Source organism: Struthio camelus, chromosome W (genome assembly GCF_040807025.1).
Source record: "Struthio camelus isolate bStrCam1 chromosome W, bStrCam1.hap1, whole genome shotgun sequence".
Taxonomy (NCBI): domain Eukaryota; kingdom Metazoa; phylum Chordata; class Aves; order Struthioniformes; family Struthionidae; genus Struthio; species Struthio camelus.
This window is the reverse complement of record NC_090981.1, coordinates 66,229,469-66,241,656: the sequence shown is the minus strand read 5'-3', so window position 1 is coordinate 66,241,656 and position 12,188 is coordinate 66,229,469. Positions and strand designations below refer to the sequence as shown.

Sequence of the window (12,188 nt, the reverse complement as noted above, 5' to 3'; positions counted from 1 at the left end):
TGGAGAAAGTCAAAATACTTTACTATCAGCTATGAAACATTAAATTCTTTAATTTCAGATAACACTGTACTTTTGACCTGTACTGATCTGTGACCTTTTGCCATGTCAAGATATTTTTAAGAGATGTGCAGTTTTGGGCTGACCAAATTCCTTTGCAGTTTTCTGTGCTCTTGCACATGAAATCAGTTATCTGCACGGTCTATTCACTCTCTGCAATTGATTTCCTTGCAGCTTTCCAACACCAGCATCATGTTCCCTGCCTGTGCACAGAGCTCACTGAGACTTGTTACATGTTTCTGAAGAGCACTATGGGATTCTCTGGAGAAATGATATATTATTTATTCTGTATACATGCCATCAAAAGTGACTGGGAAGAGCTGAACATGAAGCCATTCAGTATTGCAAATGATTCTGCAATAGAAATGATTTTATTGGGTCTGATGGTGGGGAGTGGCAGGGCAAAAAGGGTGACTGACTGTGACAAGAGAAGAAAGCCACTTGGAAGAGCCCTCTCTAATGCAGATGGACTGCCATTGTGCTCTCTTCGGATAACTCCACGCTGCCTTCCTGTCCATTGCTCAAATTTGCTTTGATTCTGCATTACCTAATTTCTTTACATTACTCAGCCAAACTGGGCAAGGCGCAAGAGTGATCTAGCATGGGAGAAGAGAGCAGAGGGGTGCAAGGAGGGTAACAGAAAAACAGATGCTCAAAGCATCAGAGCCGGCAGTGCTAACAAGTGGTTAGAGCCCCCTCTGCTCCTTGCTGGTCAATTTGGGACTGATTTTCCATAGCGATTCTAACAAAGCCTTATCTGCCTGTATATACCCTGATGGAGGTGGACTCTAGTGAACATGACTATAATCTGTCTCATCCTGCTTTATAATCGCTTTTGAAATAAAATGAGCAGAAGAAAACTGCTGTTTGGTAAAAGTAACCACCAGATTTGTGTTCTGGCTGGGAACACTCAAGGCTTTTGCATGGGAAAATTGTGAATCAGTGAGAGACCCTGGGAGAGAGGCTGGGTCTGATGTCTGCTGGGCTACAACAGCCCACCACTTCCAAGGCAATGAGAAAAGCAAAAACGGACCAGATAGTTTGCGAGCTTACCTTGGTTTACATGCAATATTGATTTTCAGTATCTGATGTTGTGCCTTATTTGCCTCTTCCCCTAGTTGCTAAACACCGTCATTATCCAAGACCAAATAATTACACGGATTTACCCGAGCCCAATTGCTGTACCGACCAGCTGAGAGGCTCCTAGACATGCTTTGACAACGACAGGCACAATAAAACACAGAGACACCGATTCTCGTGTCTGCTCTGCGGCTTTCAGCACCTCTCCATGGTTTTCAGCACCTCTCCAGGTGCGAATCTCCTCCCAGCTGTGTAGACAGTAAGCTCCTCGGGGCAGCAGCCTTTTGGCCTTGTCTGCATACACCCTAGCATGGCAAAGCTCTCTTCTTCGTTGAGATTCATTATAACGCAAACGTGCACACTTCTCCTTCGATGCTTTTGACGTATTTTAATGTACAGGGGTAGTTTCTTTGGCCAGTGCGTGTAAGTGCATTGCAATGGTCCTGTTTATTCCTGAAGAATGGATTTCAGACAGTTTTGAGCCTTGTTGGGAATTCTGTGTTTCCATCAATACATGTTATTCCTACACAAACATCTCAGTGTTTCACTGGATTTGTTACTCACTGTAACCCCAAGCCAGGGGTCTCTTCCGCTCTTCTCTTTGTCCCTGCCGATAAAAACTGCTTAGCGGCTAACCTGAGTTTTCTAGAGCAGTAAAATAAAACTCTGCAATGACAAATAAGCTACCAGAAAAATTCACTCTGGTTTGGTAATTTTGTCTTTAGAGAAAACAAAAACCTGACCTAGCTTTCCTCTCCTGCCATGCATGTCTTCACTCAGCTCTGGTACAGACACCGGGATATTCCCTGGAAACCTATTTTTTAAAACCTATCTTTCCCGCAAAATTGTTTCTGCACCAGGGCAATTATCTGACTTATTCAAAGTTCCACCCGCGGTCAAACCGCCTGAGTCATGCAATCTATATATCAGCAGTGCACCCTTAAAAACCTCTAATCCTAGGAGACAGAAAATAACATAGCATTAAAAAATATTAAGACGTAAAAAACGACAAGTGTATTAGCCAAATGGCTGTGTGGTGCCTAGTCATAAAATTAAACTTAATAACCCCTCCATCGTGGTCATGGGAAATAAAAGAGATGGATGGCTTCCTAGAGCTTCTGTGGATCACAGAGTTCCCTTTCCAGAGTTGTGCTTGTTTTTGGAGGAGACAGGGACCATCCTGCTGAGCTCTGCAAGGCGACACTGTTGGGAGGTGACCCCTCTCGCACGCACTAAAATCCAGGGAAAGACTACTATTATTTCATGGGAGTTTGCAAGCCTAACACGGGGAACCCAAACATCAACTATCTCTTTGCTCCTCTCCTGATGCCACCCATGGCAACAAATGTCATGTGGAAGCTTCCTGAGTCACTGTCCTCCCCAGCACCTTGCTGCTGGGTGGGAGACCCTCCATCTCTGCTGGTTGCCTGGGGTCAGCTCGGCAGCAGTTCTCCTGGCAGGAGGAGAAGGCTTTCTGTGCTTGTCTTCTCCTCTTTGAGCTGTGGTGGGTCCACATGGTCACAGGAGAACCCGCCTGGAGACAGTCGACACCAGCTCCAGTTGCCCCAACAGCCTTGCTCCAGGCTCTTGCTCCCATGGGACCACAGAGACCAAGGAAACAAGCTCAAGAATTCCACAGGTGAAGGCAGGACTCCTTGTGACCAGAGGAGAGACAATTTTGGTGGTGAACCTGAGCAGAAGCGGGACTGGGAAGCACACGGCTGGGTAGAAGGGAGGCTAATACTCATCTATGCAGTTCGGCCCTCGGTGTCATGCTTTGAAGCAGAGCGCTCCTCTCTTCCTTCCTAGCCTAACAGGACCTGAAGAAGCCAGGCACCTATGAAAGCCTGACCCCAAGGGTCTGCCAGCGTCACAAAGGACTGTCCAGTTTGCACTTCTGTCCAACAGCAGGAACCCCAAGTCCAAGCCACCTATCTATGGGACTGTTTGGTTTTCACTTTCCACCCTGAAGGGATGTGCTTCTCACAGAGAGGCTGTTTCTGCTCTCAAGGTTTGAACGGCTGTAATATAGCCATGACCTGCTTTGTGTCCTCCACGAACTGAGTCAGCCCAAACTCCTGCTCCCGCAGCTAAGGCCCTCGTTAGCTTGGACGCTTCACAAGAGGCTTCAGAAACGGTGCTCTCCTTGCTGCCATGGTGATCATGCTGTTCACCAACCATCACGATTAACCTTGCCTTGTCTCAGGTCCTTATAACCGTGTGTGTGAATAGACTGTGGTCACAGGTTAGGCCTGGGACTAATTCAGTGGGTGTTCTTCTAGTTTCTGAGCACAGGACCAACTCTTTAGGGGCAAAACCCGTGCCAAGAACAGCATGCCTTGGCTGGATTCCTTCTTGCATCAAAGACTCATTCTTCTCCTTAAAAATAGCTTTCTTCCCCTTAAAAGGAAGCAACAGCTTAATTTAAACCTAATGAAAATAGGAGGACCAGCATGGTGACTTGCCTGCTCCCTCTCTTCCAAGCTGCTTTGCAAGAGACTTGGGACCAGATCAAAATGCTGTCAATCGAACATGCCAGCAGGGCTGTGCGCATGCTTGCTCTGCAGCAAATATGAGGTCACGCAATTTAGGCATAATTTGGCGAGCAATGTTTTAGCAGCTCTGACGGCCTAAGAAATGACATCCCCCAACCCACTCTTCCTACCCTGTGCCAGCACATGTGCTTCAGCGGCTGTGATGGGAGCCAGACAGGGCAACTAATGCAGCGGGAGAAGAACCCTCCCCGCCTTTTTTTTCTGCTCAGTTATTTTTTAGCTGGATCAGTTCCTCAGTCTGATTCACTTCACAAAAGCCTTGGTCAGATCAGGACAAAGACATAATCGCAAGCGTGGAAGAACCAACTGGGGCAGACAGGAACAGCTTAACCTCGCTGGTAGAAGAAGTTCTGCAGCCAAATGTCAGACCACAGCTTCAGCATAGCCGGCAGGTTGAAGATTTGAATTACATGAGACGGAGAGAACCCCAAAGTATAGGTGCTCCTAAGGTGACATGCAGAACTATCATTTTCTCAGCTTAGCCAGCACTAAAACTCCCATCAGCTTTGCAGGGCCAGGACTGCACTCTGGATCTCCCTGACAGCCCTGTAGTTAAGTATTCCTCCCTGGACTGCTCCCTGCACAACTCTGCATCTTGCTAGACTTTGCTTCCAGCAGATTTCAGGCAGCGTTTTAAATCCCTTCCAGTTGCCTAGGATTGAAGAGTGTTCATGGGTACCTTTCTTTCAGAGAAATAGAGGTTTCCTTCCCTTTTTTAGTTTCAACCATAACCACACTTCAGCCTTTGCAAATTTTTGTGGAGAGCCTTGGATGTCGGTATTTATATGAAAATGCATGGCAAAGATGCAAGAGACTGTAGTTAAGGTGCTAGTCTGACACTTGGGAGAATCTGAATTCAGACCTCACCCTGCTACAGATTCCGCATGTGCCCTTGTCCAAAGTGCTTAATCTCTCCATGCCTTCACTTGCCGGTTGTAAAACGGAGAAAGCTATCACTGCTTTTGGACTTTAATCTCCTCAGACCTATGCCCAGTCCAGATCTGGATGGGATTTCTAAACCCTGCTGCTGTCTTATGACTATACCCTGTTTTTCTCCAACCTCCTGCTCTAGCACGTCCATGCTTGTAGCCCTAGTAAGATGCCTAGTGAGTGCCTGCTATGGCACTGCATTAAGCCACAGAGCCGTCTTCTCCTCACCATCACCCCTTCTCTCCTCAACTTCACCCTATCTACATGCAAGAGTTGCAAAAACAAGAGCACAGACTCAAAAGAAAATATCAGGCGATTCAAGAAGAAGTATCGGCTAGCCTCTGCCTCTTTGTTTTCCTAGCCATAGTCAACAGATGTTAAAAGAAGCAAAACAAAGCCATTCAATACATTGGCCATTGGACCCAGCCAGTGTTGAGCCTGTCCTGAATAATATCTAACGCTGCACTCTCCAAAGCCTGGACAACTGCCTTGTCTTCCAAGGAGAGAATGTGGCATGCAGGTCTGAACAGGTCTGCTCATCAGGACTCCTGGGCTCCTTCCTCAGCCCTGCCTCCAGGTGCTCCCCATGGAGCTAGACGTGTGACAGCACACAAGTGCTGCAGGCTGTTCCCTTTATCAAGCCTTGCACTGCGCTAACAAATGAACTCCTTGACGTTCACTTGGACACTGCGTATCTGACCTCCTCACTGGAACACACACACATGCAAGGCAACAAACACCACTGCGGTTTAACACAGCTTGTGGCAGGTGACAGACTAATCTTCCCCCACTCTTTCAGACTCCATCTCTCCATGATCCTGTACATCAAGAAGCCACTCTAGCCACTGTGCTCATCAGATGTGCCTGCCTTCTCGCTGACCCACCGCTGGGAAAGCAAAACGCTCCTTCCGTGGATGGCGAGACATGAAGCGCTGAGTAAGGGAATTTCTTTGTTGCCGGACTCATGATTTTCTGTCATCTGTTAGCACCACCAGGAAACGAGAGTGGAGACTCCTCGTGCACAGCGGACCCAGCAGGTTAGCCCCTGCATGTTTACCGTGTTACCACGACAGACATTTATAATACAGAGCACAGAGGACAGACACGGCTAAGGGCTACACGCAGCACACAAAACGCTTCTCACCGCTCCTGGGGCCAACTCCTTCCCTGCTGTAATTTCCTTTCTTCGGAGACATGGCGTACGCGAGATCAGCCAAGTCCCTGAGGTCTCCCCGAGCGCACGATGAACCAGAGAGAGCAAAACAATCTAGCAAACAGCCAACGTTGTTTTGCCCTTAATACTGCATCTTTTTCTACGTATCTCCGGAGGCTCTGTGTTAGCTCAGCCTCTCAGCGGCGCTTGGGGTATGTAAACAGGAATTAACTCTTTCCAACAGAAACTGAGGCAGAGGGAGATGAAAAACCTACCGAAGGTCAAAGACTGATCACTAGCACAGCAAACGTAAGAGCCCTGAATGTGGTAGATACCTAAATCTATCGGACTACTGGCTACTTACCAGCTTCCCTCTCATTTCCACAGGAAAATCCATCGCCGGAAACATTTTCCTTAAGGTCAAGTTTCAAGGTCAAGTTTCCATTTGCCATTTTTTAAGAAAAAAAAATCCTAATAATCCCAGCAAGTGCAGCTATTCTGGATTCTTCTGGGAGGACAGAGACCTTTAGCAGTGCCACAGCCGTGTTGGCAGCAGTGGCAGGACACTAGGGACATCTGCGGCAAGGTCCCCTCCTTCTCTGACTGGTAGCTGCATCAAACTATGGATCACAAAATGGAGGCAGGGATTGTTCCCAGGGAACGATGTCTATGTTGGTGGCAGAACAAGGGAGCTTCTTCCCTGCCATCCCTACAAACAAGTGATAGCCTCTAAACACAAGAGAGAAGGTATCCAGCGAGCAGGAAGAAACAGCAATATCATTCCAACACTTCATCCACAGCAGGATCAGAAGCACCGGTGACCACCATGTGCTGTTTGCCCAAAAGATGACTCAACCCACACAATGCACACACATCCAGGCACAACTTGGGAAACAAGCAACCAAAGCGATGAGCTCTGGCAAGAGCAACAGATGTTCCAAACCTGGAGAGGGCTGGGACGCTGAACGTGAGTCAGAGGTAAAAAACGGTCCTCTGCTCGCCGAAGCCTTGCGTGTTTTCAACAGCCCCAGGGACCCTGTGTCATCCGAAGTGTTCCAATATCTGCACAAGACTCACAGTCGCGTGCAGGACAGTGTGGGAACAGGGAGGACCCTGACCCACTCAGTACTAGTACTGATATAGCAGTGGCAGTCCAAATGTTTGAGTGATTTGAGCCACCCTGCCCTCATAGCTTCCCTATCCAACATCAGTCTGGACTGTCCTAAAAAGTTCTGGGTCAGCCTCCACTTTGAGAAGCAAGTGAGACCTACCATCACTTTCCCAGTGCCCCGTGACAAGCCAGCATACTATTTCATCCTTCATGGGTCTGAGATGGCCTTGCGAGCCAATGGTACACTGAAGCTGATACAGTATTAGCAGCTTTGGTCACTACCAACCTTGACCAGATTTGGACGGATCACTTCAAGTTGAAAAATAAAGGTGCCATCAATCTCATAAGTCTCCACACACAACTGATAAGCTGAGCTTAAGGACGCAAACTCCAGCTCCACGTCTCCTCTCCAGTAACGATGGAGAGCCACGTGCCATCGGCTGCTCCTCTGGAAGGGGTCCCACTCCAAGACACAACCAGAGGGACTGTGTGGCCTGTGCCATCAGGGAATGAGGCAGCCAAGTGGGGGAGCAGAGAGGTCTCTGAAGCATAAGACACCCTTTCCAGAAAACAAACCCCACCTGGAGAGTGGCAGTACAGTAAATACGCTGCCCCAGCAGTCCACTGCCACGTGAGGACAGCCCTATTTCCCCACCATACACCGTTATTATGGGCTAGTTACCAGAGCCGCTGCTTTTTTCTCCTCCCTGCCTTTGCTCTCTCTGATGGTTTTAGAGCAGGACAACCAACCACTGCTGTGCATACCAATAAACAAATCACCCAGAATGATCGGCAAATGCACAAATTATGACTGTCTGGGTTGCAAATGCAGCTGGTGCAGCTGCAAGCCACGCGAGACGAACCCAGCAATTAGAAACCAGGAGCGAGCCGTTCGGCCAGGCCATGCAGCCAACAGCCTACTTGGGGACCGCGACTTAATTTGATATCCCTGGTGTTCAGAGGTGTGGGGAAACAGAAAGGGAGACCGACCTTAGCTGAGGAGACTGGCAATGACACTCCACTGTTAAGTGCCACAGTCTCCTCTCTTAATGCCATAGGGAAGTTGCCACAAGAAATCCGCTCGCCTTACAGATGGGCCCTGGTGTGAGACACCAGATTTCCACGAACAGCTCATGAAATGGAAATGGACAGTAACCAGATGATGCCTACAGTGTTACTACGGCAATGGTAACTATAAAAGATGTGCGCAAACAAAACCACAGAAACAATGCTGTTCTCCTCTAACAAACTGGGCACAAACGGCATTTGGTAAAAGCTCAGCTCTCATAATCTACAGTAAGACGAGGCTGGATGCAGCTGCAGGTATCTAATTAGCTAAATATCTCATTACCTGCAACATGTTGAGGAGCAGGCTCCGGAACTTGGTTCCTTCCACCATGAAGAGAGCCATTTTATCACAGAGCTTGGCAGCTGTGGAAGCAAAGCTGCGGTCTGTCACTGCTTTCTGATAGATGGTCTTGACGATCTCACCCAGCATCTCCTCTGAGTTGGTGGAGTTCTGGGCCTCCTCCATGAATGTGGTTAGCTTGGAGTCAACATCGCTGCTGTTGTTCCTCATGCTGTTGAGGATTTCAATTAATTTGTCCATTTTGTTCTTTTGGGGATTGGTGGTTTCCACCGTGACTTCGTCCTGGTCCGTGAAAAGGGAAAGACAAGGCGTCTGTTACACAAGGAAAAAACAGACATATCAGCCCTTGTTCTTCCAGAAACAAGAAAGGGGGAAAGGGGATTGGGGAGACATATAAACAGATGTAGAAAAATTAAGGCATCTTCTAGAGGCATAATGGTCTCATCTCAGAACTGGAAGGCAGTTAATGAGTCCTGACCTGGAAATGTTCTCTTCCCCCATTTCTCATTGTAGTCAACCCCCTAGTGCTCACCCTCTGCTCAGGGAGAAGATTTGCTTGAGACATTGATGCAGGATACCAAGGTCAGATCACCCCCCAGCTGTCTTTGTAACCTCAGAGGGACTTCTGGGGGGTGCCTGCCTGTACCTCAGTTTCCCATGTGCAACATGGTAATAATGGACATTTTCTTGCCTCCATTTTCAAAGCTAGTTCATTAATGTTTGCAAAATGCTCAGATAACAGTTCTACAGAATATCTACAGTTCAATGTATATTTAACAGTCTAACTTGGGATCACAGATGTCACATGATCCAGGCACTAGAAGAACTCTTAACCTTTCCATCTCTTGACTGTTACGTGTTTCACTTCATGCCATTCTCATGGAATTTATTGCTTCTTTTTAAAATTTAATTATGCATTTGTCCCTTTCCCCTCATGCACCTTGCTTGCTCTGGTCTGCTCTCTTCTCTTCCTCCTGTTCAATCTTAAAAATGTGCCATACAATACAAACCTTTAGCAATTTTCTTGCACAACTCTCATGCTAGCTGGCAGGAGCTATCAGGCCAATTGTGTTGATTACACGCACTGAAGAGTCGTGCTTACATGATGTGTTTCTTATAAGATTGTAAGTTCCCAGGGCATGCAACTATTAAGCCTGATCCTGCAAACCATTTCTCACTTGGGCAGGCTCACAGAAGCTACAGTGTAAGAAGCTATGAGTGAGGACGATTTTATGAAGAAGCTTTTGCAGGCTCAGGTCCTACATTAGAACATGAGAAACTAATTAAAGTGAACTCTCTGAAAGTCTCTGATATACTGCTTTTGCTCTAAAGAATATGAAAATAACTAACAAAATATATTCCTCCCCTCGTGGTGCATACATAAATAGTAAACGCACGTGTACTCAGAGGCATACATTTCCAACATGCAGTCCCATGGAATTGTCTATGTCCAGGTTATTTTTGCTCATTGGAAATGCCCACATAAATGCATTTTCCAGCCTGAAAAAAGCATCTTGAGAGAAAGAATTCTGAGTGCCACAGGGGGCAAATGAAGGTTTTATCTCAGAATTCCTCAGAAATCTGAGGCTGAAGATTGTTTCCAGAAAGGATTTCGCCTCTGTCATTTGCATGCAATACCTTTGTTATTGTTGGGTAGTTGGAAGGAAGGGGAAAAACAAGGGCGTTTCAATTCATTATCTAGATAAATGGATATCACCTTTAAGTCGCTGACTCCAAATATTCAGCACTCAAAGTCTAAGCTTGGCATTTAGCTCTTTAGTTGCTGAGAGACAAATTGCCTTTTTTAGACCTCTGCGCAAAGCAGATGAGCTCTGCAGACTGGGAGTCAGTCAGATGGGACCAGCCACCGGAGAGGGGCCGCCTGTGCCAGGGCTTGCGTGTGCACCAGCCTTCTCAGAAGGCCTTCTGCAGGTGTCGGGGGAGGCTGCACAACCTACTTGGGAAACTCAACCCAACAGCAACCTCAACCAAGGAGCCACATGCTGATGGGTTAAGCGCCTCAGCAGTGTGTCAGTAAAAAGCCTCCTGGAGAAGCACAGATACTTCAAGGGAAGTGTTGACACTGGGAGATTAGAAGACAAGTCGGGTGCCCTCATGGGAAGGTCCCCGGGAACCCAGCCTTCCCTTCACGTGGAGAATGGCCAACGGCCAGACCCTTGAGAAAAGGGAAATTCAAAGGTCCTCTAAGGCGTAGTACCTTTTCTTTTAGTCTCCTTCGCAGCCTGTCTTTGGAAGACTGAAGCAAATTGATCTTGGGTCTTTCCCCAATGCGCTCGTGAATACTGTCTTTCCGCTTGGTTTCTGACTCCTGGGTGTACTGCTGAGACTGTTTCTCCACAGCCTCCGGGCCCCGGTGCATTTCTAAGGGAATATGCACCGTGCAGACGGAGGTGTCCTCGATTTTCAGATTCTCAGTCTCTTTGGCATTTCTGTGCGTTTCTTTGTCGTTGGGTGAGTGCTTCTGGTTGTGGTGCCATCTCCGGTTCTGGCTGTAGCCGTGGTGGCCCGTCCTGCCTGAGGAGTGAGGGGCCTGGCCTCCCTGGTAGAGTTTCTGGTGTTCCCTGTTGTGTTTGGTGCCACCTTGCTGATGATCTGTGTGCTGCTGAGATTTATTCCCACCAGGAAGTCTCTGCTGTCGCCTGGAAGGACAAAGACAGACGTTATTACATGCAGGCCCCTTATCTTTTTGCTGCCTGGATCTGTAGCAGAAGAGCAATGAAGATGAGGAAGACCTTTTCTAATGGGGTTAACTGAGGCACCATTAAACATATTTACTCACAAAACAGCCTCATTCACATAGTGCCTGTAGCATCAGAGCCCTGATACCCTAAAGCAAAGGCACATAACGGTTAGGTCGTGCTTTCAGAGAAAGCACTGAAGGAAAAAATTGCAGCCATGAAGCAGAAAATACGATTTTTCTCCCTGCTAGTGACCAGCCAGAGCCACATGAGATGGAAATGACTTGAAAAAGAATATGTAATGGTTTCAGCCCTGCTGTAGTCATATAAATTATCCCAGCAGCACAGCCTCATACCAACTAATACATTTCCAGACCCTGCTGAGCATCTACATCAAATGCAACCTTAATGAACAGAAATAACGTAACCCCAGACTCAAGTTACATGATACCTGAAAAATCATGTGCTATTGTATGCCGCACGAGGCTTTGCTTGGCAGGTCAGTGTTAAATCAACTAGTCCCATTCGGTTAACATATCTTCTGTCTCACCAAACAGTCTGGCCCTTAGGCGTTTGACTTTGTGGGCCTCCCCACCACAACAGGAGGGACAATTCCCTGGCATCCAGCATGATGTAATATCTGACTCATGCCTCTAAATCTCCCTTCAAGAATAGGCCTATTTCAGCCGGGGTTTTCAGGAGCAATTAGATAACGTTACTTCAGTTCCCAGGAAAAACTCTCCCTTGTTTCAGTGTTAGATGAAGACTTGCTTCGACACAAAATCGGGGAAGACTTGGCTAGTCCCATCTCATCAATGGGAAGCCAGGCAGGGAAGAAATGTCAGAAGCTTTTTTTTTTTCCCAGACAAAAGTAGTTCCAAACCTGCCTGGCCTGTTGTATTGTTCCAGCGACTGGCACCTTCGTTCTATCACCAGCACGTACTGCTGTGTTAGTGAACTGCTCAGTTTGCCATATGGTTTTAAAAGTGTATCAGGAATTTCTGAGAGAGAAAAAAAAAGTGAAAAAGTAGACTACCAAATAACACAGGTACCTACACTGAACGTTTTCATTTGGCCTTTCTCTCTGAGGCAGACACCAACAGTTCTTCCCCGCTGTTTTTACAAAAAATCCTCCGTTTCTAAGAACCTTTCTCCCCAAATGTCCCCATTTCTGGAAATCTCTTAGAGCCCTGTTTACACAACAGAGCTTGCAAACGCTGATGTCTCCCAGAGA

General features: G+C 47.3%; 1 protein-coding gene across 20 annotated transcripts in view; it reads right to left on the bottom strand.

Annotated features, from left to right (window-relative positions):
- LOC138060891 (CBP80/20-dependent translation initiation factor-like) overlaps positions 1-12,188 on the bottom strand; it is a 212,696-nt gene that overhangs the window by 56,368 nt on the left and 144,140 nt on the right. For 10 of the 20 annotated variants that reach the window (XM_068925331.1, XM_068925327.1, XM_068925334.1 and 7 more), the window contains 2 exons: positions 10,474-10,915; positions 8,238-8,537 (listed from right to left, as the gene is read on the bottom strand). In XM_068925331.1, the coding sequence (XP_068781432.1) occupies positions 8,238-8,537; positions 10,474-10,915 (742 nt within the window). Of the gene's footprint in view, positions 1-8,237; positions 8,568-10,473; positions 10,916-12,188 lie in introns of all 20 variants that reach the window. The other 10 variants (XM_068925333.1, XM_068925319.1, XM_068925329.1 and 7 more) reach the window with 1 other exon arrangement.